Source organism: Phaethon lepturus, unplaced genomic scaffold (genome assembly GCF_000687285.1).
Source record: "Phaethon lepturus isolate BGI_N335 unplaced genomic scaffold, ASM68728v1 scaffold13291, whole genome shotgun sequence".
NCBI lineage: Eukaryota > Metazoa > Chordata > Aves > Phaethontiformes > Phaethontidae > Phaethon > Phaethon lepturus.
In genome coordinates this window covers 3,594-19,303 of record NW_010517049.1, presented here as the reverse complement: position 1 = coordinate 19,303, position 15,710 = coordinate 3,594, and the positions used below count along the sequence as shown (strand labels likewise).

Below are 15,710 nucleotides of genomic sequence, written 5' to 3'. Positions count from 1 at the left end.
GAAAACAGGTTCACCTACGAAGCCAGATCAAGTTGCTCAGCCTTCTATACAGGCAAGTCTTGAAAACCTCCAAGGATGGAGACTGCACAGCCAGCACGGCTTCACCAAGGGCAAGTCCTGCCTGACCAACCTAGTGGCCTTCTATGATGAAGTGACTACATCAGTGGGGAGGGAAAAGCTATCAGTGTCATCTACCTGGACCTCTCTAAGGTCCTGGACACAGTCCCCCACAACATCCTTCTCTCTAAATTGGAGAGAGATGGATTTGGTGGAGGGACTGTTGAGTGGATGAGGAATTGGTTGGATGGTCACATCCAGAGGGTAGTGGTCAACAGCTCAATGTCCAGATGGAGATCAGTGAGGAGCAGTGTCCCTCAGAGGTTCGTACTGGGACCACTACTGTTTAATATCTTCATCAATGAGGTAGACAGTGGGATCAAGTGCACCCTCGGCAAGTTTGCAGATGATGCCAAGCTGAGTGGTGCGGTTGACACACTTGAGTGGTGCCATCCAGAGGGACCTGGACAAGGTCGAGGAATGGGCCCGTGAGGCTCAACAAGGTCAAGTACAGGGTCCTGCCCCTGGGCTGGGGCAACCCCTGCTACCAGTACATGCTGGGGGATGAAGGGATGGAGAGCAGCTCTGCCCAGAAGGACTTTGGGGTACTGATGGACAAAAAGTTGGACATGAGCCGGCAATGGGTGCTTGCAGCCCAAAAGGCCAAGCATGTTCTGGGCTGCATTCAAAGCAGCGTGGCCAGCAGGTCGAGGGAGGGCATTCTGCCCCTCTGCTCTGCTGAGACCCCACCTGGAGTCCTGCATCCAGCTCTGGAGCCCTCAGCACAGGAGAGACATGGACCTCTTGGAGCGGGTCCAGACGAAGGCCACAACAATGATCAGAGGGATGAAACACCTCTGCTATGCAGACAAGCTGAGAGAGTTGGTGTTGTTCAGCCTCGCGAAGAGAAGGCTCTGGAGAAACCTTATAGCAGCCTTCCAGTACTGAAAGGGGGCCTATAAGAAAAATGAGGACAGACTTTTTAGCAGGGCCTGTTGCGATAGGACCAGGGGTAATGGTTTTAAACTAGAAGACAGTAGATTTAGACTAGATGTAAGGAAGAAATGTTTCACACAGAGTGGTGAAACTCTGGCCCACGTTGCCCAGAGGTGGATGCCCCATCCCTTGAAGTGTTCAAGGTGAGGCTGGATGAGGCTCTGAGCAACCTGATCTAATTGAAGCTGTCCCTGCTCATTGCAGGGGAGTTGGACTAGATGACCTTTAAAGGTCCCTTCCAAACCAAACTATTCTATGAATCTGTGATCCAAGAGTTTTTAATCAAGTGATCCTGAAAGGCAGCTCAAAAAGATTATATTCTTCATAAATGGAACTGCTTGCTCTAGTGGGTTTGAGGACATTAGTCATTAGAATGTATACAGCACCACCACCTTTTCTCTCTTTCTTCACTCCCCGCCAGGCTCAGAGTTTGCAAGTGATCCACTAGAGACGGAACATCGTATTTCAATATACAGAGGTTATAATGCTATTAACGCAGTGAGGAAAGAGATATTTTAGAACAGTCAGTGTCATCCTGCACATTTTTCAATCCATTAAACTGATCTTTCCAGATAGTTCAGGCAGATGGACTGATTGTTTTTGGCACTTACTGCAAAGACCTCAGACAATTGAAGGAACCTTCACAGAAGGCCAGTTTAGCACACAAGTGTCTTACTAAATCATCCTTTAAATTAACTCAAACCTCGCGGTGTAACTGAAAATGAGTAGAAGCAGACATTTATCTTCTACACTGCAAACAACTTCTTAACACCTACTTTAAATGGCATCGCCACATCTAGAAAAGGTGCAAAAAAAGAAACAATAATGCTCAGCATTACAGAACTACTGCCTGTTCAAAAGGCTATAGATGGACAGTGAAGAAAAGGGAGTGAAAGGGTAGGCAATAATATACAGAGAGGAAGAATAGCAATATAGAGTAATGTACTATTTGCACAGAAAACTTTTTTTTTTTCCCCACAGACAAGGACTAAAAGGTGGTAAATGAAGCTAGCTCACAGGTTAGAAAAGTCGAAGGCCAACTTTTCTGTATTTCAATTCAACTGCTTTTACAGGAAGGCAAAAGTTTTTTAAAAAATCAGTTAAATTCAAAGAAGATTGATAATAAAGTTCTTTGGGACGTGATTTAGTAGGCATGATGGTGTTGGGTTGATGGCTGGACTTCATGATCTTACAGGTCTTTTGCAACCTTAGAATACAATCATAGAATCATTAAGTTTGACAGACAGCAATGGATCTGTAAACCACACATGGCCTGGGAAGCTCCCACCCAGTTTAAGCCAGTGTACACTGGAGGAGTTATCATCATTGTACACATACTCATTCCCTCAACATGGCCTGGCCATTGCTTGTTACAGGCTATGAAACAAGAAAGGGATTTGATCCGACCTTTTAACACTGTTCTCACTGTTATTCCAAATACCTAACAGTCTCAAAACACTTTAGATGGAAGACCAAAGACCACTATTTACAGGCACAAGTCATTCCAATGCTCTTGAACAGCGCTAGTTTTCTCACAAATACAACGCCAAGTATTTTTACTTTATCTGTCTTCCTACAAGTCTTTTATAATTTTATAAACATCCCAACTCAATGAAATATTTATTTCATTAAAGTTGCTAAGCAGAGTGAAAAAAGGTCTTACAAGGTAGGGAATTATTTTTGTCTGACAGCAATCATACTAGAATAGCACTTCAAGCTATGAATAGCTCAAGACAAAATTTTAAATCTACATTGATTCAAAGATCAAAAGAATGTTTACAACTGTCATGTTTATTTATACAAACACAGCACAAAAACATTTTTCATCACAGCTGACCTACAAATTTTCAGGTAAAAACTAGTTTTGCTAGACAAGCATAAAGGGAATTGAAAGTAGTTTATAACAGAAACTTCATACCATATGAACTCTGGAAGTTCACACTTTCCACCCAGGTATGGTAAAGCACAGAGCTAAGACTAAGATCCACTTTCTGATTAAACAGTAAGTTATGCAAAAATCCATGTTCATAACACCATTTCTTTCCAACCACCTCCTGCAGCATTTATTCATCCTGCAGCATTTATTCACTTTCTCCTCTTCCCATGTCCCTTGCCCAATTTCCAGCTCACACAGGTCTTCCTGTTTAGTCATCACCGGAAACTCTCATTTATTAAATAGTCCATCTCCTAGTGACGGTCCTGTGCTACCCAACCTACCTTATCTTCAACTCCCTGCTTTTACCTTGCCTGTTTAGCTGCACTTCCCCATCACTGAAGTCTTGACACCCTCTCTTCTACAGTGGCCCTCTTCGCCACCTCATCTTGCTGTGACATGTAATACACTAACAGATCACTTCCAGGTTAATAAAGATCTGAATTTCTGTGACACTCATGGATTTCCTTAGATATGTTCACAGAGATGTTGCAGAAAAGATAGCAAAGTATTTACACTATATATGCTGAGCAGCCATCTTATTCCTGTCTCTGTTCTGAGAGGGGCACAAAGCCACATGATTATATTAGCAGATGTACAAACAAGTAAACTGTATCAATAGCTCTTGCAGCTTCTTCCTACTTAATGAAGGAATACCCCAGCTCAGATCTGCATGCAAAACAGCGTAAACATATACTAGGACCCAGTGTCTACCGATCCTGGCATGCAAAGCGCAACAGAAGGCAGGGCTCATATGCATATCCCACAGGGAAGGAAGGGACAGAGAAGAGACCCTGAGTAGAAACATCCTACCAGTGCCCCTTAAAATTTTAACATACATCATTCCCTAACATCCCAGTTTGCTGACAAGATCTCTGACTCTGAAGCTTCACAAAGCTTAAAGTGGAATAGGGTCCTAAATGCAAGAAAGCATTTATAAGGATTGCTAGGAATTATAAGAACTCCTCCATAGACAAAGAAAAAATATTGTTCTCCAGTTCAAACATTATAAACTCAGCTGTGAAAAACCTAACAGGATCATCTGTTTATGCTGTAACAAAGCCATAGCTAAATGGACCAACTATACACAGAGAGAAAACATGTACATACTAGCTTTGAAAACACCACAGTATTCTAAATTTGATGGCTGTTTAGATATTTTGTTGAAGCACTCAGAACTAAGTATTACAGAGTAAGAGCTGTTGCAGAAGTATTTCTACAGAACATATTGACTTCCAATTTGTCAAGACACTCAAAATATGGACATTAAATGTCGAGAAATTTGTAAGTTAATCAAGAGATTTTATAATTCAAAAATTATTCATAAAAATGTTTTTTAAAAGAAGACAGATAAGACAACACTTTCTCCAACTCTTCATACAAAAAAGGCAATGCAGTAATAACCTCTATAATTTACTGAGTGTGTAAAAAAATCAGAATGAGAAGACTCTAACAAGGTCAGACCGCCGGAAGGTATTTGGCAAAGAGGAGTGCCAAGTATGTTAGCAATTTCTACACAATTGATGCTGCTTTAAGAATTTGCACAAAACTCCAAAAACATTTTGCTTAAGCTTGAAACAGCTACCCTTCACAGAGCAGCCATTCAGTTACCTCATATATTGCTATACTCTACTCAGCTTCCAGGAAACTGTCACACTAGCTCTATTTAAAGGAAAAAAAGACCCCACCCAAACAAACCTCAGTATTTTCTGTTTCCCAAGTACAAATTAAAGCCACTCAGTAGTAGCAGTGCAAAAAATACAATTAAATTGCAGATGCCATTTTATATTTATAGACACTACCTCAAAATATTGATGGAGAAATTATCTTCAACAGATTACAGAGTGAAGCTTAAAAAAAAATACATACTTTCTTCATAAAATTGAGTACAAAAGACTCACATGAGACCAGGTAATTTTTTACTTAGAATACTTTGTTTTATGTGTAAGAGTTACTAAAAATCTCGTCCCACTACAGAAATATACATTCTCTCTCCAATTCTTTCGTTAACTCAGAATCCAAAAGCAGCAGTTCCACTATACCTGTCACAGACCAGAAAAGAATGGGGGAGAGTGAAAAATCTCTCAAATTCAGAAGACAGAAAAGAAGCACTTGCAGAGTTGCAAACCTGAGGCTTCAAGATGCAAACATGGTAATAAAAAGATTTTTTTAACTTACTTGCTTAAGGCTGCCTGTTTACAGAATATTATACAGTGCAACATAGACTGTAGCTGCTAATGCATTCCCTGATCTAACCCAGTGAGTCTCAAGATTACTTTGCAGGCCACAGAGCCATGGCAAATAGAAATCAGCTTTAGAAGTCTTTTAAAAAAAGCATCATAAAGCCAGGTAATAGTCTGTGAAGATAACTGAGGGTTACACAACAGCCTGCTCACCAAAAATAAAGTATTTCTTTGTTTTAGCAACAACAGGCTCCTCAGGCCCATCCTCAGATCCACATAGACTCATATTCAGTATTAGAGGTCAGCGTTAGGTCAAAGTTTTGGCCCCAACTCAGACAATTTACATTTATGAAGAACCACAACAGCAGAGCTTCCCATGAATAATGCATGTAACATTGCCCAGTCTATACTTCTCTTACTAAAAGCCTTTTCATTTTATATTCAGACTTAATAGTACTTCCTAAACCTTCACCTAGCACGCTCTACTTAAAAGCAATCATAATAAAACTAAATACACCAAACAATTAAAGGGGAACCTTCTGAAGGAGAAACATGACTACAGCTACCCAAACCCCTAAATACCTGTTCTCGGGAAATTCCAAACTCTTCTTTTATGAAAGACACAAACTAAAAGACTTCAAAATTTAGTAAAGAATGCAATTTCTGAAGCTTCACGTAGAGACAGCAGAAACAAAATGTTGTTTTAACCTTTTCCAGCCATGGCAGCCCCATCAGAAGGGCAGCTGGCCAACTTGGAAAGTAACAGAAAGCCAAGATAAACAACAATTACAGCTCCTAAGGAGTTTGGAAGTCCTAAGTCCGGGGCAATACATGTGGCAGTCTATCAAGAAGACACGAACCCCTAACTTCAGGGCTTCTCAGCTAGGAGGAACAATCTAGGTCAAAGAAAGCTTTCACTTTAGCAAACAGTAAATTCTTAATTTCCAATAGAAGAATATTTCAGAGGAAAAATTTCAATCAGCTGTACTTGGATGCTGAAGGATAAAGATAGAAAAATTAGACTTCCTGAACTCTGCTGGAATTTGCTACTACTTTTATTACTTCTGCATGGATGGCATTCAAATACTGTGTTGGTGGTAGCAATATAAAACACCCCTATTGTTTCATTTATACACAAACAAGCACCTAGCTTTCCCGAATAAGGGTGTCTTCCTTGCCATCTATTCTTTCTGATATGCAGCAGACTGTTTTTATGGTATGTTCTCAGAATTCACAGATTACAAACATACTGGAAAACATTCTGTGCTTGCTGGCATCATGAGAAGTTACTGAGGGCAATTATCTCCAAGTCCAATTACTCACCCTCACCAAATCTACATGCCAGCATAATAAAAATACAGTTTGGAGACGTGTAAAGCATACAAAGTTCAGTTCTACTTTTAAGATGTGAATAAGAACAAACACTTGACAACAAATGTATAGCCTGAGATGGACTAAGACAACTGTGGGACTTGGAAAAAAAAACCCAACAACTTTGAAAGTCAGTTTAGGTCATTTGTAGGACTCTGCAAAGCAAACTGAGTAGTCTGCTGGTATAAATTTTATGTGTGAGACTGATTTTCATATTGCATAGAACAATTAGCAAAGAGCCTACTTCTAACATTTACACAGCATGCATTATGAAGTGAGAATACCCACATGCTCACTTTGAGTAGCTACCTCAATACTGAGAGACTCATGCTTTGTAGACAGATAAATTCAGGTATCTTTTCTTAGAGGTACTTAAAGTGGCAGAGAGAAACACTGTGGGAGGCAGGAAAAGAAACTGCGAACAAAATGACATCCCAGTGTTTAATTTCTTTCCCAGCATAAGGTCTCTTTCAAACCACTGCCTTCTGCACATCACTTCAATTATTTTTCCTTCCAGAGATTCATTTTAGTTTTACTGACCTTTCAAATCAATGTCACAGCATCTCATTTCAACCTCACATAAAACCATGTAACTTGGGAAGATATGTCCTCCCCCATGTCTTCATTTTTAGCCATTTGAGGGCTAAACCCAAGAATGCAGTCCAACAAAGCCTGAACTGCTGCTGAAGACAAAAGTCTGTATTTTTTCATCCCATCAAAGCACTTGCTGTTCTCTCTGAGCCCACAGTAGCATTTGCATCATCAGCTAGATGCAAAAATGGTTTGAGTGAAAGCTAATGGTCAGTCTCCTCACCTGATTCACTGAGCAAGTGAACAAGTTTCAGAGGCAGCACAGGAAAGGGAAGGAACATGGTTGAAATAGACAGCAAAAATGCAAAAGCATCCCCTTCAGTGACAACCCACACTGTAATGGACAAACTGGTTTCAAAACCTGAATAGTTTTCACAACCTGAATAGTTATGGCTAGAACTATTCACTTAGTCCTTGGGATAAAGAGCTCAAAAAAAAAAAACATACATAATCGGGCTACCTATACTGAAGCCATTCATGAGCACAATCTGCTCAAAAATATGAAATGTCTAAGGCATCATGCACTACATTCATCACTACCTTCAGCGCCCCTTTTTGAACCCTGATAATCATAAATTTGACATTACATTACTCAAATCTGACAGGATGGCAATAGCATCCCTTTCTCATTCCATGAAGCAATAGCAAATTCTTTCAGAAGTGCTGACTAGCCTATTACTAACCAGCAAAAAGCACAGACAGAACAGAATAATCCGAAATCATCATCTGTCACCCATTTGAAACCTACTGCAAAAGACAGGCAGAGACAATTTATCTTGAAATATGGGCTGTGGCGAGTTGTATTTCATAATGGACTTGATCACAATTGCAACAGAACTCTCACCTTTTTAGTCAAGGAATTCCTCTCTGAAGTAATTACTTTGGGATCTACAGAAAGATAGCTGGGGAGGGCAGAGGGAAAAGGAGTCACAGCATACACTGTACAGGTATACTGCAGCAGGTTGAAAGTTAATAGGAACTTTGCTCTGCCAGCCTTTTCATGTCAAGGATGGCTGTCTCCTTCCCCTTGTATCTTATCTCCAACACAGGAATCTGTTGCAAGCAGCTTTACAACTTTAATCTGCTTCACAGCTATGACTGGATGACAACCACTGTTCTTTAAGTATTTTGATTTTAATGTAGAGTACTAGCAGCATGTGAGAAGCATATGGGCTATCATATTCACCCAAAAGACAAGAACCACCAACACACTGTTTCCTTTACATAGTTTCTCTAAAATTACTAATATTAACTTGAATTTTTGAAAGCAGTTGGAATCACCTGAAGAACTTCAACAACACATCTCCTTAAAGCTGTTCCCAAATCCAAAGATATATCCAAATACAAAATATAAGCAGTATATATCTAGAAAGGATAATGAAAGTATCTGGTTTATTATAAATTATGGTTTAGCATAGAATTTCAATCCTTTCTGTTGACCCAAAAGTTTCATTTAATGAATTCCAAATGCATCTATCATCAATATTTTTCTACAACAGAAACACTACGCCCTCTTGGACACTCATGTAAAGTTATACAATTAAATGGAGATAACGGGAGACAGCAATAGGAGAGGACAAAGAAGAATAAGTGAACATCAACTTCTGTCACTCTTACATGATTCTGTCATTCCTATCCTTTTAGCTGAAAGTAAAATTGCTGATTAGAAAGAAAGAAAAAATGCCTGTTATTGTTGCAAGGAAGTAAAACTCTTCTTTGTGATAATGTAACTACAAGCAGAAATCTTAGGAAGATCAAAGTCAATACCTGAGACAATAACCAAGTTACTGCTAGAAGTTTATGGATTCTTTAGATATAAAAAACTCTTTAAAGTATTCTATTTAGGAACATCATCATTCTATAACGAAGAACTAATACAATTTCTGAGTCTCCTGAAGGGGGAGGAAGTCAGCAAGATTGATGCATTATGCTTAATATTAAATTCAGCCTATTTTATAAAAGTATTTGTCCAACAAATCTGATACCTGACCTTTTCAGTCAAACCTAAAAACTTCAACCACATCCTTTTTCAGAGAAGGAAATTCTTAAATTAGATACAAGGCACACTTTAAAAACAGTTTATCTAAGTTTTTTTCTTCCAGCACACTGCTGCAAGACACTTCTCAACATAAAAATAAGCAAACAGGTCTTGTAAAAATGAACACAAACTTTTCTGAGTTCCCAATGACAAACAGAAAAGCTGGTCAATACTAGGGGAGCTAACTGTATATTTATTCTGATGATTTGAAGCCCTTAGATCTTTGTGCATAGCCAACCAGCATTTGTTTCTCTTCAGCTAGGTCCTTATACAGATTTCTATAAAGCTCCGATTCAGTTATTCAAGTAACCTTACTTAGGCAGTCTGTAAACATATAAAGCACATTAAACTCCAGTGAGAACCAATTAAGTCTTTTCACCAGCATAACTAAACATACATATAAGAAGCTGGGGGAGAATGCAAGCAAGAGAAAATAATGATGGAAGAAGAGAAAAAGGAAAAGCTTCATGGCAACATTCATCAAAGACAGGTTGGAATGTCCAAGATTATTTGAACCCTCAAGGTGTAATCAGGCTGCTCTCACCACAGGCATCTTATTACATGAATTGATCCATTTTCAGGATTCATCCTTCAGAGGATCAAAAAGATCTATTACTTTCTTTCCAGTGCAGGTTATTTGTAATGTCATCTATTTGAAGATGAGCAGCACAGGAGCTGCAGCTGACAGTGAGTAAATCTCAAACAAGAAAAGCTGACATGGTCAAATTACGCATGTGCTCTGTTACTTTCTAATATTTACTCAATATGCATATACTAATCTATTAAGTCTAATTGCTATTGACTTGTTACCTCTAAGAAAATCTTCTATTCCATGACACTACAGTACTGTGCAATGCCAGACAGATTAACACACACAACCAAATTCAGCTTCTGTGGCAGCATTCTCTGGCAAGACCCAAATCAATCTCCTCTGGCAAGGAATTGTGTGGTTCTACCCCAGCCTACTGATACTCAGTTGAAAATACAATGTACAGGGTTAGGAACTTGCTTAAATAACTCTTTATTAATAGTTTCAATCTCTTCCCTCCTCTATGGACCTGTAAGACAAGAGAGAAGAAAAGCCCCCACAACTCTGGAAAACAAGAATGATGGTAAGCTGAGAACATGCTAAAAATTTTTTTCTCATGTTCAGGTTCCAAGACAAGCAACCTTGAAATGCAAAATTGATTTTTGCTTTTGACAGCAGTAAGATTCAATAAAATTTATGATTATCTAGAAAATTAGAAGAAAGACAAACCCTCCAGTTCTCTTACAGAATTGTTTTCACATCTACTGTCTGACAGATTTTGATTTGCACTGCTTCTCTACACCAATTCGTTTTAAAACATGTGTGGTTAAAGACATGACCCAGCTTCACCTGACAGGAATGCATTCAGAGAAAGCTACTTTGTATACATGATATAGACAAATAATGTATGTAATAACAAAAACTGAGAGATTCATTCTTCAGGTAGCTCTTAAATGGGTATAAAGGAATTTCATATCCAGTAAAAGAAATACAGTTGTATCTATCTACACAGCTGGAAAAAATAAAAATGCATTTCTGAAGACAGAACAATAAATTTTAGGAGACATTCATCCCTCTTACCAGTCATACCTCAAAAATAACAAGATAAAAATAACATCCTCAGACCTTGTGAATATTCAAAATATTCAATTAAGACACCTGCTAGAGGAATCTCTGGATTTTCTCATGTGTGAAAAGTAAACTAGTCAAACTTCAAGCCACTTGCTATTACAATGAGCTGGATTCCCTTCATCCTCTTCACACTAGATTAAGGGTCTAAGCCAACCTATACCTAGCTAGCTCTTTGCTGCAAATATTACCTAGAAGGTAAGATTAATCTAGAAGGTTGCAAGAAGATCTAATGATAGATCCTGACCTACAGAACTTTTGAAAATAGTATCTGTTTAAGAAATGAAAGCAAGCCAAAGTGCAGAAGTGTTTATTATTGGAATACTAAAATGTGGGGACTTTGATGTCTCACTGTGTTACCTCTTGATTTCCTCTTTTGATGAAAATTAAATTAGCCATTTTACTGGAACATAAGTTGTACCCTAGTTGTAAACAGAAGGTAAGTTAGCAAGGAGAATCTCTGAAATGTTCTGAAAGCCAAACACTAGAAATACTTTAGGAAAGCAAGCATACACATTCTACAAAGCACAGTATTGTTGACAAGAAACTTGTCAGGTATTTGATTAACCTGCCACTGCATTTAGGAGTAAACAACAAACAGCAACTGCTGTTGACTATTGAAAGCAGTAAAGCCAAATGCTATTGCCCAGCTTTTCAAGCACTTAGACATGAATACATTACATAAACACACCTCTTCACTAAGATGAAAATAATACAAAAAACGTAACTTTGCCGAAGAGGAGGCAACTAACACATGCACACTACTGAACCTTTTAAGAGCCCCTGAATAAAGCAACACTTAAAGAGTCTGACTATTCCTTTAGGAATGAAAGGGCAAACTCAGAAGCCTAACTTTCATCATGATTAAGTGTATACACATGCAGATAATGACTTCAAATATTTGCATGGCTCTCGCAAAGCCACCTTCCTTCAGGGTCCAATTTCTATTTTCCATACTTTGTGCAAAATAAAAACGTAATTAATTTGTTCCATAATCTACAAATTGATTTCTACACTACCAGCTATTGTCACGGAGCATAAAATCTGACATTCATTTGAAATAAATGTTTAATTAGAACTGGAGCTTAAATCCTCCACATCAGATATTTCACTTGAAAAAAAAAAGTCTTCTCATGGCAGCAAGCAAATATAGCAGGATCAGAAAAATAGCTTGCATGCTGCCTAGATATAACAACCAGAAGCTTAGAACACAAAACATGCACATTTAGTGTCTCCTAGGGGTGGGTTGACCCCAGCTGGCAGCTAAGTCCCACATAACCACTCTCCCAATCCCCTACAGCAGGATGTGGGAGAGAATAAGAAGGACAAAAGTTTAAAAAAAATCAAAACAAAACAAAGTGATGCAAAACACTCACTCACCACCTCCCACAAGCAGACTGATGACCAGCCAGTCCCCGAGCAATGGCCACCTACCTCCCCTCCCTTTTTATTCCTGACCATGACACTATACAGCATGAGATAACCCTCTGATCAGCTGGGGTCAGCTGTCCTGGCTGTAGCCCCTCCCAGCCTCTTGCACACCCCAACCTACTCACTGAGAGGTGGGCAGAGTGAGAAACAGAGGCAGCCTTGATGCTGTGCGAACACTGTTCTGCAAGAGATAAAACGTGGGTGTGTTACCAACACTGTTTTGATCAAAAATCGAAAACATAGCACCATATTGGCTGCAATGAAAATTAACTCTATCCCAGCCAGGTGGAGTACGCTTCACTTAAAAAGACCAGGAAAAACCTAAACCTGGTATGTCTTTCTAACACAGACAAAGCAGGTCTAATACTGGCTAACTAAACAATAGGTGGAAGTTTCACTAACTTTGACTAACTAGGCCACATTAAAACTACAATTCTCTCCTTGAGGCTTATAAATATACTGTATCTGTCACCAAATACAGCAGCTACAGTGGTCACAATTTAAAACACTATGTAAAGCACTGTGTTATTTCAAACTCGGGAGCTGTACAATGTTTCATTTTGAGGGATTTGCACCCGGTTATTAATGTGGATGAATTTCTAGAGTCATGTTTTCGGTGTTTAAAAAAAAAGTCTACATAAAGTATACGGATTCCTTTCTTCTTTGTCTAAACTTCCCCTAGTTTCCTTTCAGTTTGCTCTCTTCAGAACAGGACTCTTACTTATTTCACTTATCGAGATGCAAACAATTTTCAAGCAACAGACTCTCTCATAATGCTGCTATGTCAACATTTTCATTATGGGATAAAAAAATTCCACTCATCACACTGTTCTTGCATTAAAAGGAACAAGTTCTTCCATTCAATACTTAGCATGTACTAACTGTAAACTGACTGTCTCAGCCACAGACTGCAGATGCTGCTAAAGCAGAAGTCCCATTTAAATACCCAGCACAGGCAAAGTAGTTGTAATTAGTGCTTCCTAAATGATTAGTATAGATTGAACATCCATCTGGCATTTACCTCAACCTAACCAATACATATTATACCTGCCTTCTCTACTGTGCGATGCAGAAGACATACTAAAATGGCAACATAACACGCATGGAATGCTTCTCTTCTAGTAGAGACTATTGAATGTGGAAGTGCCAAAGTAAAATCAAGTGACTACTGAAGAAAAAAAATGGAAGTGCAATGTGCTGTGCTGTACAATAATGATTGGCTAAATAGAAACCTCGTGGTACAGCCCATATACAAAAGACACCTAGTTTGGCAGTTAAGGACTCTGTAAATAATACAATCACATGATGCTGTCTAGTAAGACCATAAAGGCAGATGACTATAGAGTGTATAGCAATGAGCAGCTTACAAGTGCTTAAAAGAGTATCAGCTACAGAAAGCTATGCAAAAAGCTTGACAGACTAATTTCACACAGTGATGAATAAATCCACAAAAAGTAAGACAACTATACATGTAACATCTCTCCAATTACAAAGATCTAGCTTACAAGGCATACTATTTTTATGATCTTAATAGTCCATCACAAACAGGGGGGGAAAAAAAGGGGGTTGAAATGCAGTAAGGGGAGGTGGGAAAGGCTTGGCGTACTTAAGACTAGTTTGCACTCAGACTAACAGCTTAGTCATTGTACCACACACCTATGCGCTCCTACTCATCCAGGCTTACACACAGTGCACTTAGAGGAAGAGAACAGTTGTGTACTACTTTATGTGTAACCTTGTAATTTTGAAGTCTGAGAAGTGGACGTGAAATCATTTTGCAGTAACCTTTTATGAATATTTCTGAAACAAAATAAATCACTGACATTTACTTAAGACCTGTTTGCAAGCTGAGGAAAACCCAGCTAAAAGTGGCACATGATTAAGTTGATATTATTTTTTCCTTCTTTAATAAAAGTTATGAGAAAACGGATTGAGAATGTTATCTACACATGGAAAACAGAGCCACTCCGGACTAGCGTCCCTTTCTCCCAGTAATGCAACACAGAAGTATGTGCTGTACTAATTATTTGCTCTGTGAGTAAGAAAGTCATTCTTTAATATACTGTCTGCAACACTGAGACTGGTCAATTTAGCCTTGCAAAGAAGGCCCATTACATGCAGCTTAACTAATTGAGATAAACGCTGCAGTACTTGAACTACTTTAGGATCAAAGAACACCTGAAATAATATCACTTTAACATAAAATGTTATTTTCCAGTTCCATAATCACTTCCGTTATAGCAATTAACAGCAATACTTTCTCATACATAATTCATGCAAATTTTTTAATAAAAACAGCTTGCTACAGGGAGAGGAAGAAGACATGCAGCTTTGTTTTTTTAAGAGCACTTTAAAAAAACTGAGAAGCATCACTAGAAAGGCTTTGACAATGTTTTTTTCTTTGTCCTAACTCTAGACAGCTTGACATGAAGAAGGAACTACACTACAAAGTTATCCCTATGTAAATAATATAGATCACAGATTAGCTCTGCTATAAGAGTAGGGATAACCACACTAGCTGCAAAATATAAACACCATTTCAACCCATAAAGTCAATTTGTATCCAAAATGCTGCTACCAAATTAGTATATCCTCCAAAGAGCCCCAAAGCAGGATTTACTCAGCAGTGCAGTAACGAGGCACTTCACTGCATCTTATAGCACACAGAGTTTGGATACTCCTCCCACACCTCCTATTTATTCCTAGCCTGTAATTTATGCATGGACATGACATTAAAAAAGGACCAAAAAGGTAGGCAACTATGAAAGAAAGAATTTTTCATCACAGACATTACAACCTTTGATGTTATTAGGCCATGACCATTTGATAAAAAGCACATCTTTGTCAAGGTTTCAATACCATCATTCTTCAACTGAAATGCGAATTCCCAGTAGACACCTCTTCATGTTTCACTCATTTGTCTCATAAATTTTACAGCAAAACTTGTGAGCTTTTGAGCTGACATTGAGGCTGTTGCTGAAACTTTTTTAACTGGGGGGTGGGGGTAGGGAAATGACACAAAACAGCTCATCTGAAGCAGGCAAACTAGCTCCCTAATAACTCATTTCAATACAACAAAAAATATAAGCTGGAAGCCTTCACATGAACTACCTGGACAAAAAGCTATGCCACAAAACTAAATCTTCAGCAATGAAGTTTCTTAAGGCTAAACATGAGCTAATTTCTGTTCCTAACAAAGTGATTTAACATTATTTCACTCTCACAAATGACATTTTAGTCTTGACCAAAGAAAGGGTAAATAAACCCACAAATAATTACTCTTGCACATACATGACAATTATTGCAGCATACTTTACATAAGTATTCTTTCAGCAAATAAGGAATTAGTTACATATCAAATAAATATTTTATCTTAGTCAGTGCCATGTGTCTATAACTGTTGCGATTTGGTTCCTTGTGGCACATCGTATAGAGGATAGGAGCAGCTGTGTG

The 15,710-nt window shown here is 38.5% G+C and overlaps 1 protein-coding gene across 1 annotated transcript in view; it reads right to left on the bottom strand.

Moving 5' to 3' along the window:
• The window catches only part of GOLPH3 (golgi phosphoprotein 3 (coat-protein)), a 16,007-nt gene extending 12,802 nt beyond the window's left edge, over positions 1 to 3,205 (bottom strand). Inside the window, exon 1 of the mRNA XM_010296264.1 lies at positions 3,143 to 3,205. Coding sequence (XP_010294566.1) covers positions 3,143 to 3,205 — 63 coding nt within the window. The remainder of the gene's footprint in view (positions 1 to 3,142) is intronic.
• Between the last annotated feature and the right edge of the window lie 12,505 nt (positions 3,206 to 15,710).